Source organism: Spea bombifrons, chromosome 7, assembly GCF_027358695.1.
Source record: "Spea bombifrons isolate aSpeBom1 chromosome 7, aSpeBom1.2.pri, whole genome shotgun sequence".
NCBI classification, from domain to species: Eukaryota; Metazoa; Chordata; class Amphibia; order Anura; family Pelobatidae; genus Spea; species Spea bombifrons.
In genome coordinates this window covers 16,674,791-16,693,122 of record NC_071093.1, presented here as the reverse complement: position 1 = coordinate 16,693,122, position 18,332 = coordinate 16,674,791, and the positions used below count along the sequence as shown (strand labels likewise).

Below are 18,332 nucleotides of genomic sequence, written 5' to 3'. Positions count from 1 at the left end.
GCAGCGCCCTTCCAGCTCGGCTCCCGGGGCCAAATCCCGAAATTCCTGCCAATGAAAACGTGACACGGCATCGACCATGCTGTTAAGAACCTCAGGGACATGCCACGATTTACATCACGCATTCCATTGCAAGCACCTCGGAACCAGATGTCGCAGCAACCGTACCACAGGCAATGAAGTACAGGTCATCCTATTAATGGCATATACAACCGCCAAGTTGTCCTTCCAAAATACGATACCTTTATTCTTCATCTGCTCACCCCACAAATCCACCGCTGCCACAATCGGGAATAACTCCAAAAGTGTAAGGTTACGCACTGCCCCTGACTCCCTCCAACTATGTGGCCAGGCTCCTGCACACCAGTCAGAACCAAAAATTGCAACAAAACCAGTAGACCCAGCAGCGTCGGTACACAGCTGCAGATCACCGTTAGGGATCTCCTGGTGCTGCCAACAGGACCTTCCATTGTAAGATTCTTGCCAGACTCTTTGACCTCCCGAGTAACCCGCACAAAATGATTATTAATGACAGCCGTCGACAAAAAACCCAACCCATTGGCATAATGCGGCATGAAAAATCAAATGGCCAACCAAGGATTGCAGCTGCCGAAGGGTAATCTTAACCGCATACAAAGCCCTATCAACCAATCATACCAATTGACTAAGTTTTTCTGCTGGTAACCGATAAACATTTCCCCAGAAAAGACAAACTATTGCTAGGCCCTTGCCAATGGCACCCCAAATTTATTACATAGCTACTGAAAGGAGTGCAACAAGAAAAAAAACACTCAAAACTTTCACTTGGACCAACAAACAAAAAATCAGACAGACACTAACATACAGGGCAGACAGACACCCTGAGAGTGTGACCCAGCCTCCTCCTCCCACCTCAGCCTATCTTTAGGGGAGCAATTTTGCTGTTGCACCCCCCCCACCACCGAATCTGCCAATACCTCCTTCTTGACTCTCTCCTCTACAATCCACTCAAAATCCTGCTTGGCTAATCTTCCTTACATGATGCTTCTTCTTCTTCTGCTTCCACACTTTGTGAAGCTCCCTATTTCCTTAAGTATTACATCTTAAATCCTCATATTAACATAAAAGCTCTCCCTGGTACTGGTCCACTGTACGTCTGTCCCCAAAATTTCTAAAAACAAAATACTGCCCTGCTCAATCTCGACTGTCCTTTTGTGAGCTAAGGCTCACCTCATCCCTTATCACCTCTTCCTTACACGCATTCAAGACTTCACTTGTGAAGTTTCATACCTCTAGAACTCACTGCCACCTATCATCCAGGTATCACTCTCCCTCAGTGCAATGTTTTCACCTAGAACCATGTTATCTGCCACTGATACACAGTCATCTATGGCACTATCGCTCACTCTTTTTCAAAACCGTGTCTTTCTACACTATATCCCCTAGATTGTAAGATTGCAGGTAGGGCCCTCTTAATGCATTGGATTGCCTTAGCTTGTCAATTCTAATGTTGTCATACCTCTTGAATGCATGTAAGTAAATTGTTGGTACTATATAAATAGAATAAAAATAATAATATTAATAATAATGTACAGCATTTATTTCCAATTTCACAGTAACGTGCTTTCAAAACATATTAAAACTATGATCGAGGCAATGCTGTAGGTGCAAGTATTCTTCAAAAAGCACATCTAGATTGGTTGTAAACAATTAAGTTTTTTTTAAAAAAAACAGAAGTTAAAGTGATGGTAAACCCCTGCAAACTACTGTGAAACTACTGCAACATAGGCCATAATTAGTAAAGCATCAAGTTTTTTTTCCAAGTACGACCTAAGTGATAAGAAAATCTAAGCAATCAATTTTTTTGTTTTCCAACTTAATTTATCCACTATATGTGTAGTATAGCAGGGGTTGTGAAACGTCACTGCATCACAAACCACGTAGGTACTAAATGGATTTTATGCTTGTAACCCTCCACCAGCTCAACCTATGATAATGTAATTGCCCAAAAAACGATTCTTCATATCAACCCTGAAATCTGCTTTGCTAGTTGGCGGTTGTAGTTCATTGAAGCTTGAGTGCCAGAAGTCGTTTGTCTCACATTCACTTTTACCACTGATAATGCTGTAGATGTTCTCTCTGGAAAAAGAGGGAAGGAATGATAAATAATATAATTGGCAGATTTAACCCTTTTAGTTTCAGCAAAACATGAGTGTGGCGAGGAAGTCCTAGTGCAATCACCTGTCATCAAACTAAACAAACACTGATTGCATATATATGCATATGGATCCTTTTGTCCTTGACAAACCTTACACTTTGTGTCGGCAAAATTTGCCATGGGTTTTTTTTGCGGCAGTACAACAACACACGTAGTAGGAATCCTACTTTCCCTTGGGATGTTGTGTTCCATACGGATTTTTTTGCAAGCTTGCTACTCCTTTAAGATTTTTTAACAATTTCAATACCTGTTGTGTTGTTTTGTGGACTTTTAAAATGTTATCCATTTATCTATTTAATTACTAGGGAATATCCACATATTATCTTTTATGTTTAGGGGTTATCCTCTCATTGATAGTTTACTTCATAATATTTCATGCACCATTTTATGTTTTGTCAGATTCCTTATTGCGCTTTTTAAAAAAACAAACGCAGTTTTTTGAGGTGGAAGTAAGATAAACACATTCTCCAAAAACCTACAGCAGTAAAGAGGCTAATGAAATCCTTCAGGAGCCTCCCTGGAGCAGCTAGGCTAATGTAAAACAGACTGCTGATTACCTTAGCAGTATAGGTTTACTAGACAAGCAAACAAGCCTGAAAAAAGTTTTCAGCAGGAAGAAGGGGGAAGGGAATAAGGGGATCTAACTGTTTCCTTTCCTATGTGACTTGAGGTTAACCCATTGAGTGTGCGAGATATGTTTTTAGCCCCTTTGGTTGTTAATAAGCCCCTAGGAATCCACTTGTTTATTTTTCTTTTCCTAAGACACCAAACAATGGATTACTGAAATGGCTCAGAATTTCCTGCAAACGTTTGTAGAACGTATATTTATAATCATTACGCAGCATATATACCTTTTTATTTAAATGGGTTTTGGATGACAAAGCTTTCTTAAAGGGTGTGAAGCTGTCTGTTGTTTGTATTTGACACTGTCCCGAATAGAAGACCCATACATACCGGTATTCTGCTTTCATTGAGTTTGGATGTTAATATAGTTGAAGGGATAAGTAATTGGTTAAGTAACAGGAGGCAGAAGGTTGTAGTTTAAAGGGTGTATTCAGAGAAAAGTCTTGTTACCAGTGGGGTACCTCAAGGTCAGTATTGGGACCCGTACCTTTTTAATATTTTCTTTAGATATATTACAAAAGGTCATAATGGTAAGATATGTATATTTGCAGATGAACAAGCCATGGCAAGTTTAATGTTGATAAATGTAAAAATCCCAAGGCATTGAGGGGACCATTCTGTCAGTGACGACAGAAGAGAGGGACTTGTCGGTATTTCTAGGGACTTAAAAGTAATCAGGTAGTGCAATAAAGCGCCAGAAAAAGCAAGAAAGGTGCTTGGTTGTATAGCTAGATGTACTAGTAGCAGAAAGGTGATTCTGCCACTTTACAGATCTCTTGTCAGAACACACCTACAGTACTGTGTACCGTTCTGTAGACTCCATCTCCAGAGAGATTGTCATATTGGTGAGAGTTCAGAGAAAGGCTATCAAAATCGTGAATGGTTTGCACGATAAAAACATATAATTAAAGACAAAGAGAGCTCAATATGTATATCTTTGAGGAAAGAGTTAAATACTGTATTTGCTCGATAATAAGACAAGGTTTTTTTCAGAGCAAATGCTCTGAAAAATATCCCTTGTCTTATATTCGACGTTGTCTTATAATCAGACTTCAAATAGAGGTCTGACTACAACACTAAGATCCAGATCCCCCGCAGCGCTGTAGGGGACCTGGATCCTCCTCTCCGGCAGCCGGAGGGCGTCTGTGCGATGCGTGCAGACAACCTCCGCTGCTGCCGGCACTTCCTCTGGGGCTTCTATGACGGAGCACCGGCATCACATGACCTTCCGGTGTTCCACCATAGAAGCCCCAGCGGAAGTACTGGCAGCAGCAAGGGTTGTCTGTGTGCATCCCACAGCTGGTGAACATTTGCGGGATGTGCACAGACAACCTCCGCTGCTGCCTGCATTTCCACCGGGGCTTCTATGACAGAGCACCAGTGTGACATGACCTTCCAGTGCTCAGTCATAGAAGCCCCAGCGGAAGTACCATCCAGCAGCAGTGGAGGTTGTCTACGCGCATTGCACAGACCTCCACAGGCTGTCCCGCTAGACACCAGGGAGTCTGAGCATGGGGACAAGTCCAGGGATGTCAGGTAAGGGGTAAGAGTGGCATGGGGGGGGGTATAATGGTTTTCTGGAGGCAAAGTGGCATATAGGGGGTTAAAAGGCATGTCAGGGAGGCAGAGTGGCATATAGGGGGGTATAAGACATCTGGGAGGCAGATGTGCATAACTGTGGCAGAGTGGCAAATAAAAGGAAATAAAAACAAAAAAAAATAGTTTTTATTAAATATTTAAAAAATTGCTTACATGTCAATTAATATTTATTAGTAAAACTTTATTCCTATAGGGTAGTCTTATATTCAGGCTTTTTCTTTTTTTCCTAAATTAATATTCAAAATGTGGGGGGTTGTCTTATAATCAGGGTCGTCTTATAATTGAGCAAATATGGTACATAGTACAAAGTACATGAGGGAAGATTATTTAAAAATCGGAATCATATTTTACAAGGGTTCCTCTTTTGGCAGTACAGTTCCTCTTCTAGATTCAAATACCTACACTCAGGGCCGGCCGTATGGGTGTGCGACCTGTGCGACCGCACAGGGCGCCATGGCAGCAGGGGTGCCTGCCCGGGACTTAAATGAAAACATTGGGGGGGTTTTTTGCTGTTTTTTTTAAACTTTATTTAACATCATTCATTTAAATAAAGTTTTTTTTAAAAAAAAACAATGCTTTAATCTAAGTCCCGGGCAGGGGCGCCGAGCGGTTGCTCGTGAAGTTCTCAGCAACCGCTCGACGCCCCTTACTCTCCGTGACTCCGTCGCGGTGCCAGCATCTCATGTTGAGCGCCGGACTATTCCGGCGCTCAACATGAAATGCCGGCAGAGCGAGAAGACGGATGCCTCCCGCTCCCACCGCAGGACTCCTCGAGGTAAGTTAGGATAAGGAGAAGTAGGGAGAGGGGGGGGTAGTTTGAAGGGGCAGAAGGGGGTAGTTTGAAGGGGCAGGGGGGGTAGTTTGAAGGGGCAGGGGGGTAGTTTGAAGGGGCAGGGGGGGTAGTTTGAAGGGGCAGAGGGGGGGTAGTGAGGGGGGGCGCCAGAGGAGTAGTCTGCACAGGGCGCCAGAACACCTAAGGCCGGCTCTGCCTACACTGGTTTCCCAATAGTTAAGATGCTGAGAATGTTTGGTTTACATGAGGGTATTACGGTGTGCTACAACACAATTGCTGGGAACATGTAAACAGCTATAATAAATGTAATCAGTTACAAATGAATCCTTTTGGTTTAGCACGAAAATCAACATCATCTTATCAGTACTAATGACATACAAATATGTGAACAAGAAAATATTCAATATAACTGGGGTAATTAAATACTGTGTTTAGGTTCATACATCTCTCATTATGATTGATTACAAATAGGTTATACCAGAACCCTAGTCAACATAGCAGGCGTCACTGTTATCATTGCACTCAGCTACAAGTGGGAACAGCACATGTCAATGTATGCTTTCTGCATCTGCATGCACACAAGTACAGACACAAGTACTGCCTGGTGAATTACCAAGCACCTTATTTTTTCTTTGCAAAAATACTACTCGGAAAACGGCAGTGAATTAAATAGTCCTAATGAAAAATGCTCATCATATCTCATTGTCAGAGTATAAAATTCCCTAATAAGATCCCTAATCTGGTAAAGGAAATCTTAAACTGGCCATGTAAGGGCGCTGTCTGAACTGTACATTCTCAACTCTCTGCATTGTCTTTTAAATCAAATGGCCAAATAAATATTGTGTTTCCAGAATCATGATCCTCTGAATTTCACATGAGATGATTGAAATTGAATGCCTCTTTTATAACACACACTTGCACAGTCATGCTCACACTTAGGCTAGCACACACATATACACACTGACACTAACACATGCACATTCAATGTTACATATATGCATGCATACATACTCACTCCCTCTCTAACTGCCTTGTCATCTCTCTAATTCTCTCCCTCACCCGCTCCTCTCACACTTTCTCTCACCCCTTTACCTTCCAGGATCCTTCTTTCTGGCATACGATGTACAAGCAGCCAATATTTCATTGCAGGGATGTGTCAGACTGGCCTTTTTTTTAAACGTTTTTTGTCACTAGCTTCGGGTATTACCTGCACCAAGCTGCTTTAAATAGGCAGACAAGTGGTTGCAGAGGTTACCTGAGTCTGCTTGCAGGAAATGTGCTCAGCTGCTTGTCACAAACGCAGGCACTACATTTGTTGCCAGCAAGCTCCCATGACAGTTTGTACGAGGGTTCCATGGGTTATAATAAAACCCCCAATGTTCATGTGCAACTTTTCAGTCACTGATTGATTGCTTCAAGCAGCAAAAGGTGGCACAAAACTTCTCCTACAGATAAATTTATTCTTTATTGATATGGCACACATGCACACATTTAAAAGTGTTGATTTGATTAATTTTCATGGTTATTTTTGTATTATTATTCTAGAGTGGCTTGCACAATATGAAACTCAGCCATTTGAAAACGTCTGGGACAGGTAAGAAAAGTATCAACTTTGTAATGAACAAATCAAGAGATTTGATCTGTTTGTGGGCAAAATATTTGATTACTTCAGTTTGGTGCATGCATTCTAAATGATTGATGGGTATATTTATTAAAAAGCAAATGTAAATGTGTCTACAGACTTCTCAACACTGTAAAGTTAAGATGGCAAAACACTGAAATTATTAAAAAATGCTTATCTTAAAATACAATGCTAATGTTTATTACAACCCCACAGTCTGATGCCAGAGCATAGATTATACCTAGTTAAAGGCATTTTACTCACACACACACACACACACACACCTGTCCCTCCTGGGTTCTATCACTCTGTCACCTGACACAACACAGACCGTAGCACCTGCAGGTCTTCTTCAGTCAGCCAGCCATAAAAGTATGTGCTTCATCCCCTCACGCTTTGCACCACAATATGTTAGACTGAGCGTGAAACAGAAGAACAGATGGCAAGGAAGGGTGGAATCTTCCTCTTAAAAGAAACCCCAACTGAGCTTGTCAAAGGCAACAAGACTTAAATATGTGTGTTTGACATGAAGAGAAAACTAGAGGGATTCTCATTTGTAAACCTAATCACCATTTGTTGGGAGTGAGAAGTGAGAAGAGTGAGAAGTTTTCTTCAGCTAGAAAGAGATCTTTTTGCTACATGTGAATTCAAGTAAAATGTAATTGAAGAAGTGCTGGGAATTGTCTTCTTAAACTGATGTTGGACAATCATTTATGGAGGCCCCTACATTACAACTAAGCATTCCTGAAGAAAACATTATGAAGGGACAGTTATTTCATTTATAGAAGACATTTCTTCAAATGGTAGCCAGTTATAAAACAGCAGCTAGTCAACGTTACTAAACAACCGATGCTAGGTTGTATAACAATAGTATATATTAGAGCTGGACAAGATGGTGTGGTCCATCCAAACTTGTCAGGAGGGCAGAGTTGAACTGGCTAAAATACTTCTTCCCCAGCTGTCTTTGAGTCCTTGCAGGGACCTTTTATATCATATGGGCATGTCTGGCTGGGTGCGTGTGATGTTCAGTAAGTGGGCAAGGGAAAGGCTAGACCTCTGCTTCTACAGTACCGTGATTGGTCTAACTTCAGTTAGTAGCAAAACTAAAGTGTTGGTAATGGCACTTAACAAATGACTGGTCACATCACCTTTAGTACTATGTACAGCACTGCATACCAGCAAGGCTGCCATCGAAAATTTGGGGGCCCAGTATGGATGTATGTACCTTGGCATCCCCACCTCCACCAGCATCGCAACCACTTATCATATTCTCTTAGACCACTTCTCTTTTTCAGTCCTCTATTTACATTTTCATGTCCCCTCTGTTTCATTAGACCTCTATCCTCCCCCCATATCCATACTCCTCTGTGTCCAGCTGGGGTCTCTATCCACTTTAACAGAGAAATAAGGGTATGAGTTTCTTTGGCACCCTCTCCACATACCAAACATGTAGGCTCACTCTAACACTCACTCCAACAACATACACTTGTGATGCCAGTGAGGGGTTGTGAAAGACCCCATACTGACGTCACAAGCATTGTCTTGCTCCTTCTGGGGCCCACAAAGGCCAACACACTGCACCCTTGGCAAGCAAGAAAGAAAGTACAGAGTGATAGGACAACTCCATGAGGGAGCTAGACCCATTACAATAATACCGATTGTATGCACATGATCGTGGCCAGAAGATATAGATATTCTTGACCGAGTCCAAACAAGGGCTACTAGTGCATGTTTTATAGAACAAAAATCCTCAAGGGATCTCAACCTGTATATCTTGGAGGAAAGACAGAAGAAATGCACAAAGGAGTTAGGGGTGGTTCTAGGTTTTTTGAGCCCTAATTGTAATGATATCGTCATATCGGCTTCCTAGTTCCTATCCAGAGAGTGCAAGCGACATGACGCATTTTGTCTATTGCACGCCCCCTTTCTAGTTGCACAGTGCCTAATTTTGGGTATTGTGTGTGCCAAGCTGCCATCAGTTCCGATTATTGGAACACTGGCCAGGACACAAAGCTATTTCTCTCCTGGTTATATACCTTGGAGGTAGCACCCCTAGCATTGGTTATATCTTATGTTGAAACAATATAAATAAATACCAGTAGGGTACACAAGAAATGCAAATTGAATATAAAAAGAGCAAGGTGTTGGGTAGATAGATCCAAGAAGCTGTCCTCCCATAATGCCTTAAATATCTAGATAATAAATTAATAGAACACCTACACACCAATAAGTTACAAACGTTTATAATGTGTTCATATATAAAGTACAATATCTACTGTTAGGCACCCTATAGCAGTAATACTAAGAGTATGCAATAAAAAGATGCAATAAAAAGAATAAAAAGAGCAAGAGAGTCGACAAATCAATCACTTAACCATCAAAACAATGCTGGAGCAGGTTGTTGCCACATAAATTGCTAATTATAGCCAATCCTGGGATGGGAAACTTGTCACAACCTTTCCAGATAACCTATAAAAGCTCCTGTAAAACTGTTAGACATTGGTCTGAACAGACATTCATTGACCTGCAACACAAGGCTAAGGAGCAGAGGATATTTAGAAAAAGAGACAGTGAGAGTTGACACTGGAGGTTTTTGACAGTGGTTATAATCATTGTTTGTTGCCTCTGCATCCATAGCCATTTCACCTCTCTGGGCCAGTTAGAGGACATAAGAGGATCTCCCCAACCAATCCATACTGCCTGCAAAACCTCAGTAGCGGGAAACTACCCACTTCAGTGCCCAAAATCAGAACTGTTCTTCGAAATCTGTATGAAATATGCCTAATTTCTAAGTACCATATTTGCCATTGTTACAGTTATGCAGCACCAATGTCTTTTCCTAATGTAAGAGAATGCAATTTATTTTTAAATATCCGTAAAAAATAATCCTTCTATAAAACTGTGTTTACTCCAAAAACAGTAGGTACCTGGCAGTAAAACGTATCTTGGTGTAAAAGAAAGTAACATACTTTTATGTTGGTACATAATTAACAATACAGTTTGTATTTGGGAATAGACTGAACATTAGTAATACTCCCTCTCCAGTTGTTCTTGCCAATAATAGCAGCATTGTATGTGAACTTACGGACAGAGGCCAATTACACAATTGCTGCCACGACCCCTGTTTCGTTTTTTGTTGTCACTTGCAGATAACTTTCCAGTTAGCTGCGGTTGCCCATAAAATGATCCAGCCCTTAAGTCATTCATGGAAAAGCCTTAAAGAGAGGGGGGGGGACATACACGCCCTTAGGGGTTTCTAGCGGCCAAACCACTTTTAAATACTGCAACTTCAAAGGAAGAACTTGGCCTTTTCTAGAATTTATATTCTTATCAGGTGCTGTGATGCACAAAAAGAAAATACATCATTTAAAATATCAAGTTTAAAGGCACCTTGAATTCCCCACCACCACCCACCAAAAAATGCTTGAGAAAACAGGAAATTAAACAGCGTGAAAACATATTTGTCTCTTTGTAGTTTGTCTATCAAGTTAATTTGGGCGTTACGTGAATGTTACATTCATTTGGTGGTGTACATTTGCAGATAGATGCATATCACGATTTTGTAACAATTTAGAAAGTTGCTGCAGTCCTTTGAGAGAACAAAAAACATAAAATGTGATGTGTGGTGACTCAGCCTGCAGTGCAATCTGAGTTAGCTGTTTCCTGCTCAAATGTGCAAGACATATAGCAGATATATTTAAAATTAGACATGTATAGATGAATAAATTAACAAATAATACATATGCCTTACAGAAAGACCGCTTAAGTGAAGAAAGCAATCTCTGATTGCTTTCTAAGCTTATTTAATGCCATGACGTGCGGGCACGTCATTAGTCGTTAACTGGTGGCTTTTCAGTGATCACTAAGGGGTTAATAGCATGCCAAAGATCTGTATCATGAGATCACAATATTTTGTTTTTTTCATACACATATATATATATATATATATATATATATATATATATAGTATCTAAAAAATAATGTCTGAGCCTCCTTGTTATAAGTGAAAGGTAGTTTATTTTACTCCTTTTTCCAAGTTGGACATATGAGACAGGAGTATACAGGAGTAAATTCTATTTTCATGGGGGGATGTGGCTTGCCTAATTAGGGTATGGATCCTTAGCTCGTGTGCTCCCCAGAGACACTCCGCAATTATTCGCTTTCAGCCAGTAAGTCTTACCCATAGATCGAAGCAGAAACCCCACTGGTGTGCCTGAGACACTGGGCCCCGTCAGAGCAGACAGTCTTAGTTTCTCTGCAATTATTTTGCTACTCATGCGGCCCTCACTACAAAGCCAAATCCCCCCAATATGGTCAACTCAACTGACTTCATTAACCTCACAGGCAAATTCTAGAGGGCCCTCCGCAAAGAAGTGGCCTCTCTTAAATCGGAATTAGCTGGCTTGGAAAATCACCCTTCATCCATAGAGACCCCTGCTGCCACACTACTTCACAGCTTACCTCCCCTATAGATGTTGCAAGGTCTCATAGAGCTCTCAGACCTCTGCCTTTGATATGTTGCTTATATGATTTTACATTGAACAAAAAACTTAGGGTGAAGACACTGTGGCCCTATACCAGCGCCTCTCAGCAATCATGCTACAAACACTCAGAACTATTTTTGCAGAACACAGAATTCTGTACCGCTGGGTACCCCTTCAAATTGCATGTTATGCATGACTCCAGCACAGTCCACATGCCTTTGGAAACAATTCAACTACTACAAATACAGCTAGAGGATTGGTTCTCATTGTCTTTCATAGCGGCTACCCTGTTGCCACAGTGTCCACACAGTGGCTTGGCTTCTCCGGAGAAGATTGACCCACCAAGGGCTGGTGCAAGGATTTTTCCCACCCTAGGCAAAACATAATTTTGCCGCCCCTTGTCCCTACCCCCACAAGCCCCTCTCCTTTTGTCACGCCCATTTATACGGTATACAGAGCGTAATTACAAAAGGGGAGCAGCGCAAGCGTGCCGCGGCACTCCCATAAGGTCCTCCTTACTGGCTGACTCGCTCCCACTCCTCCCCATAGTGACCGCGAGCAACGGCCGCACTTACAGAATGACCGCAGCTGGCGGTTGATGGCTGCAGGCTGCCGACGCCCCCTCCAAGTAGGCCCTGGACCCACCACATAACAGGAAAGAATAGGCTTATGCTGCTCTGAAATGATGATGCTGTACATCCCTGAGTGTACCTCTCGTCTGCTGACTTTGCATCTCGAACCCCCATTCCTATAATCTAGGCATGTGCAGGGGGAGACAGAGACTATCTGGAGAAGCTTACCATTTCTGTATTTTTGTTGTTTCCCATTGACTCACTGAAGTATTTTGGTCCCTTTTGTTTTTGTTCTTGGTTGCTACTTTCGTGTGCAATCATGTATATACATGCAAAAGGATGTTTTTGCTGGCACCTCTAGGGGAGCCACATCTCTGTTAAACCTATTAGCTAAATCTATGCATGGGAAACTGTGTCGCACATAATATTGTATACATATAGTTTTGTACAGTCCATGTTTCCCCCTTAATCATTCATTACACTACTTGTGACCAACTTAATCCACACAAGAAACTACTTTATAATATTAAGGGTTTATTTTCCTGATGCACTTGGAGTAACCATTTCCTTGTTACAGACACACTTGCACATAATATTGTAAACATATAGTTTATTTTTTTTATCTTGCAATGTAAAGTGTTGGGTAATGGGTGTGGGGATCTCTACCATCATACCTGGGAACTACCCGGAGCCTTCCCTTGCAAGACGCGGCCAGGACTGCCCGCTGACCACCACAGAGTGTTGCCCACCACAAGCTTAACGTAACCTCAAAAGAGGAACATGGTGGGACAACAGATGTCTGTAGTGACGCAGTTCTAATTGTCAGCGGGCATCGCCGCTGTTCCTACACGCCGCACAGTTCCATGGATTTGCGGCTAGGTCCCGGTTAGGCGTAGGGCAAGGGAAATGGTGATCCATAACAGAAGGGTGTGATTATACTGGGAACGGGAAACAGGGGAAAAGCAACTCCAAGCAACCCTAGCTCCGTGACAATCACCTTTCAAAGCTGTCTTTACAGGCCAGACTCCTGCTGGATATTTCCCCTCTTCTCTGGGCTTTATGGCAAGGTAGGAGGACATGCTACATCAAGCTTTATCAATGTAGGAGTGGACGAAGGTATGCACCTTCTCGCACTCGTTATCTATCAAAGTTCAACATAAGTATAATTTGGGTTAGGGTAGTGGACAGTCCTCCTCCCTTGACTCCAGGTGCAATGCTCCTTCACTATACCCCATTGGTTATATCAACCATCGCTTCGTATACATCATCTTAACATTGCAAAATGTGTGATTCCCCCTATTGGAAATAAGACCACTAGAGTTAGCGATTGACTATGAAGGGGGGAGGAGGTGAGGAACTATTTAAGTAGGCAGTATACTCTCTACACTGGAACCTGGTTTAAGTGGCTTCAGTTTACCTCCCCCATTCCCCTAACTTTTTTTCCTCCCTTTCCTTCTCTCTAGTCCTCTTAGGTTTGGGAAATTGTGAGAAATACGCACTTCGCTCATGTCCTGGCAGTCTGTGTTCCAGTTGCCACCTGTGATTATTTTTTGACAATTGTCCTGTATATGCATTTATATACATTTTATTTTGCTGTGTAAATTAATTTTCTCCCCTCCCCTCCTTTTTTTTCTTTTCCTTTTAGTTTCCTCTCTTTTCTATTGTACCTTGCAAAACATTTAAATATATAGATATATATTTTTAAATACATTATTTTTTCCATGAAACCAAATGACATGTTGTAAAAAGGTTTTAGGTCTCTGTTTTTTCTTTATTGCAAACAAAGACCAGAATAAATGGAGTGAGGATACTTGGTTCTTATCTTTTTTCAATGTCATTTCCAGGCTGGGACGAACAATGGGAGCTGAAGATCTAGCACAAAAGATGCTAAAAGGTTCCCCTCGTGAAAGGATCTCTGCAGAGGATGCCCTTCTTCATAAATTCTTCAGTACTTTGCCATGCCAGCTTCACCAGCTGTCAGATGGTATGTTCAATGCTTTATACGTATATGATTAAAGTTATACCTAGTGGACGAAAGGGCAGAAAGATCACTGATAATAATGTAATGAAAAAAGATTCCTAAGATACAGAATAAAAGCTAAATTATACATTAAAAATAATGCTTTTAAGTTCACCATTTTCCTTCCAGTAAAGCCTGTGCTCTTTATAGCAAAGTTATTGCTAAAGCATGATTAGATATATGTTGGTCAAAATTTACTAGGTTGTTTTAAGATATTTCTATGTAGTATAAATAAATTCTGTGGTGCCTGTACTGATTCCATCTCTACTCATTTTAAAGGGGTTTGAGTGCATCCAACCTGGGAATTTGTCACGAGAGTTGACTATTTCAACCCACTGACATCATGTTGCATTATGAAGAACAATGAGCTCGTTGTAGAGACGCACTTCCCTGTTGAACTTCCTCTGTAAGCAGGGCTCAGTAGGCGCTGTATAAGGCATAGACGATATCTTGAAAGTAATGTATTTACCATGAATTATCCAGGGCTAGCTCAGTCCAACAAACTTACTACAACTTGAATGTAAAGTCAATATAAAGGAAGAGCCAGATGGGTTGTTTTTCATTTAGCCATGTGAAACCTGCAGCTTTCCTGGAGTAGATAGTATAGCGTTCCTACCCACAAAATGTAATGTACTCACACTCTGAGACAGGTGGGAGTTGCACTTCAACAACAGCTGGATGTGTAATGATGCCAGAATACATTCTAGTGGTTTCTGGCTTGTTTTTAAGACATACCAGAGGTTTTCAATACATATTCCAGTAAAGGAAAATGACCAAATTAATAGGCTACTTTGAAAGCAGTATGTGCATTCTTCCATTCACTGACAGTTTAATGTGTTCAGTCTAGTTATTGTTATATTTTATTTATATAGAGCCAACAATGTACGCAGTGCTTAGTACAATAGATACAGTATATTCAAGGGGTATGACAAGACTAGAATTGACAGACTAAGACAAACTGATACATTAGGTGGAGAGAGCCCTGCTCACAAGCTTAAAATCTTGAGAATTAATTATGGCTACTTAGGAGGCATTCTAAAAGTTCAGTTTTTTTAACAGAAAATAATTAAGGGAAATATTAAGGGAAATTAATGAAAAAAGGCATATATAGTAAAAAAAATATGTATGAAATGCATGAAAACAGAGCAGTATAGCACTGGAATGCTTTAACCACATGTACAAGAGTCCCTTGATAATCCCTTTCTAAATTTACCACTTGAATTCCTGACATGCCTGATCTTTATTTGGGTTATCTCTCAAATCTCAGACAGGCCAGTTCAGTTTGTATGCAGCCTATAAATGTGTAGGATTTCAGGCCTCTCTGGAGTTGTGCTCTCTATGAACATTCTACTTATCCATCTGAGCAAGATACAGTTTGATAATCCTAAATATACATACTGACTGCTGCATGGGCTGAGAAAGACTATAAAAACACAACTAGTTCAAAACCCCTCCTCTGTTGTTCATGTACGTGATCTGGGTTGGTGCAGCCAACAAGCTAACCTTTGAAACATAAAAGCAAAATAGGGAGACACTGATTTAAATGCATGCACAGCTGCTGTGAAATAACTTGTGCTTTGTCATCTGTGTGAGTTGTGCTTTTATGTCTGAGTTATGTTATAAATTATATGGGGGGGTGAGGCCCCCACAAGGCTAAAATCTGCACTTGTATCCAATTGCTTTTTTTCCTTCATTCCTTTTTGATCTTTACTTTTAAAAACACTAAACATTACATAGGTCACGCCATTGACATCTGTCTACTTTGAACCTGGCTCCAATGGCATCTGCCAATAATGACTTTTGTAATTAATTTTTATGCACAAGTTGTTTGTTATCATATCACTGGTTTATTTTTGTACAAATGAGTGATTTCTGTATTTCCAGAAACATCAATTTAAATACAAAATATGAAAAAAGACACCTTAACACAGCATGCATGTGAGCCAGTGTTTTGTTGTTTTGCAACCGAAGAAGGCCATTCGCCTCTTTCGTCATACACAGTTATTACTGGCATTAGACAAATTCAGGCACTAATTAGTAGACTTGTACAAATAGATCAAAAACAATTCAGACAAATTGTTCTCTGAGAAACAGAAGCGTTTCTGTGTCTCTCTACAAATCGGTCTCTATTATTCTGGCCTAAAAGCTAAAAGGCCTCCGCCTTCCCTGTTCCTCCAATAGCGGAGAGGGTGTGTCCAGATGCTCGACACCTTTTGCAGAAGTGCTCAGGGAGGCCTGGTTCGTTTTCAGACATTCATACGAAATTACAAAATTGGCAAATTTAGCTAAAATGAATGACACCAGGAATGCGATACATGAGGTCAGGTATCAGCTGGTTCTACTCCCCATACCTCAGTGTTCTATTACTATTTGGATTACCTGCGTACCAGACCCTTTGACTTTCTATTGAACTGTGATTCTTGCAGCCTGTCTTGACCTCGACTTTGTGATCTGACCTGGATTTTTGCATTAACCCTTTGGCTACCTCACCTTGTTTTTGTTGTGTGCTTTCCTGCCAATAGGAACCTCCTCTGATAACTAGCTCACATACAGATGTGACAGTGACCAACTGGGTGGGCATGAATGGGTGAAGTGAGCTTTAACAAAGGTTGTCAAAGTTATTACTTATTATTTGATCCCAAATAATAAATTTACTTGTAATTTGTCTTGTAAGTATTCAATAGAGGTAGATAGGAGAAGGCAAAGAAGAGAGAGGGACAGATACATCTGCATTTTTCCTGATTCTCAGACAGCTGTAGAACATAAATGTACACTGACACTTTTATAAAAATAAAAAGATAGAATCTTATGTGATCCTGTCTATGCAGGGAGGGAAGAAGGGGATTCACAGCAGGAGGGAGTTTGACTTTCTTTTCTACATATAGTTTTTTTTTTCTCCATGCAGAGTTTAAATTATGTCTGATAAAAGGAGTTCTGTAGACATGTGAGTTCTTTCAAACCCTCCTGGCTTCCTCCCAATTAAATGAGGTTTGTCAAAGCCATGGGGCTCTGCCACTGTATGAGAGGCGGACAAGCGAATCCCACGGTGACATCTCCAGTCCCAGAGGGAACAGATGAAAGTGCCTGCAATGGCAGACAGGAACAGAGATAGAGGGAGAGATAGACAGACAAGGTATAAATACAGAGACGAGAAAGAGAAGAGCGCTTGTGTTAAGTGGAGATGGAGATGCAGTGAAATTATGCTGAATAAATCCACAAACCCTGGAGGCTGAACAAACTATGTGCCCAGGAACAGGAGAAAGAACGCAAGTGAGGGAAAAGGAGAGACAGCAAATGTATAAACAAGCACACTTAGGAAACAAATTGCTTTAAGCTAATCATAAAATGGTCCAAAGTTTAACATCCAGGTCCAAGAAGAAAAACATTAAAAAACTGTTGAAGAACTGATGGCTGCAACTGACCTAGTAGCCAAAATAACTGAAAATAAACCAGATTTGAACATTACCTATACCTAAACTTCCCAGCTCACCAAAACAACTCATACCCTACTGTGTTCATAAAAACTTCAAAACTCACCATGCTTGCCTATTTTTGCTCAGACAAAAATAGATCTACATACAGTAGACCAGAGGCCAAGCTTCATGTCTTCCCTATAGATCTGCATATGTTGTCCTATACTGTGGCCAAATTATAATTGAAACAATTTAAAAAATCAATTGCCTAGATTGCAGGATCTTACGAAAATATACAGCCAGCAGGCAGTCAGTATATCAGCTCTGCAAAGATACTAAGACAAAGAGCATTACTGTATTATGAAGGCACTAAGTAAGTTATGTGTTGCTGCTGTAGAGCTTGTGCATAATGTCAAGATATGACATGATATCTCTGTACACCACTTGCAAGGCATGAGGCAGTAATCAATAACGATCTGCCATTAGGGCATATTAAGACCTAGATCATGCTATGCCCCTGAATATACGACTTATACTACAGTATGAAATAAATTATGCTTATAAAGACTCCATAGGCTGTTTACATTGTGCCCCCTTGTTCTGATTCCTGCATCTTACACCACTGTAATGATGGATAGATGGAACAGTCTTCTAGTGGATGTGGTAGTGGTTAATACACTGAAGGAATTTTAGCATGCATCAGGTAGGCATAAGACTCTGCTAAACATAATGCAAGATCAAGATACCAAGTATTATGGAAAAAGGAGGGCAGACTAGATAGACTAAAATGATCTTAGCTGCTGACACTTTCTATGTTTTTTTCTGTAAGCCTGAAAATTAGCATAGTATTATTAACATTGATGCCTGTTTTGGTTTTGTTTGTGTGAGGTGAATTGTGAACCTTCTGACACACTGTTCTCTAAGTGCTGCTTAACCATTTAATGACTAGACATGTGCAACTGGGCCAAAAACGATTTAGTTCCCTGCCCATTTGGTTCGGCATTTTTAATTT

The 18,332-nt window shown here is 40.8% G+C and overlaps 1 protein-coding gene across 2 annotated transcripts in view; it reads left to right on the top strand.

The window, feature by feature from the left end:
* CDK15 (cyclin dependent kinase 15) overlaps positions 1 to 18,332 on the top strand; it is a 57,565-nt gene that overhangs the window by 30,342 nt on the left and 8,891 nt on the right. For both annotated transcript variants that reach the window (XM_053471351.1, XM_053471350.1), the window contains 2 exons: positions 6,756 to 6,804; positions 13,732 to 13,871. In XM_053471351.1, the coding sequence (XP_053327326.1) occupies positions 6,756 to 6,804; positions 13,732 to 13,871 (189 nt within the window). The remainder of the gene's footprint in view (positions 1 to 6,755; positions 6,805 to 13,731; positions 13,872 to 18,332) is intronic.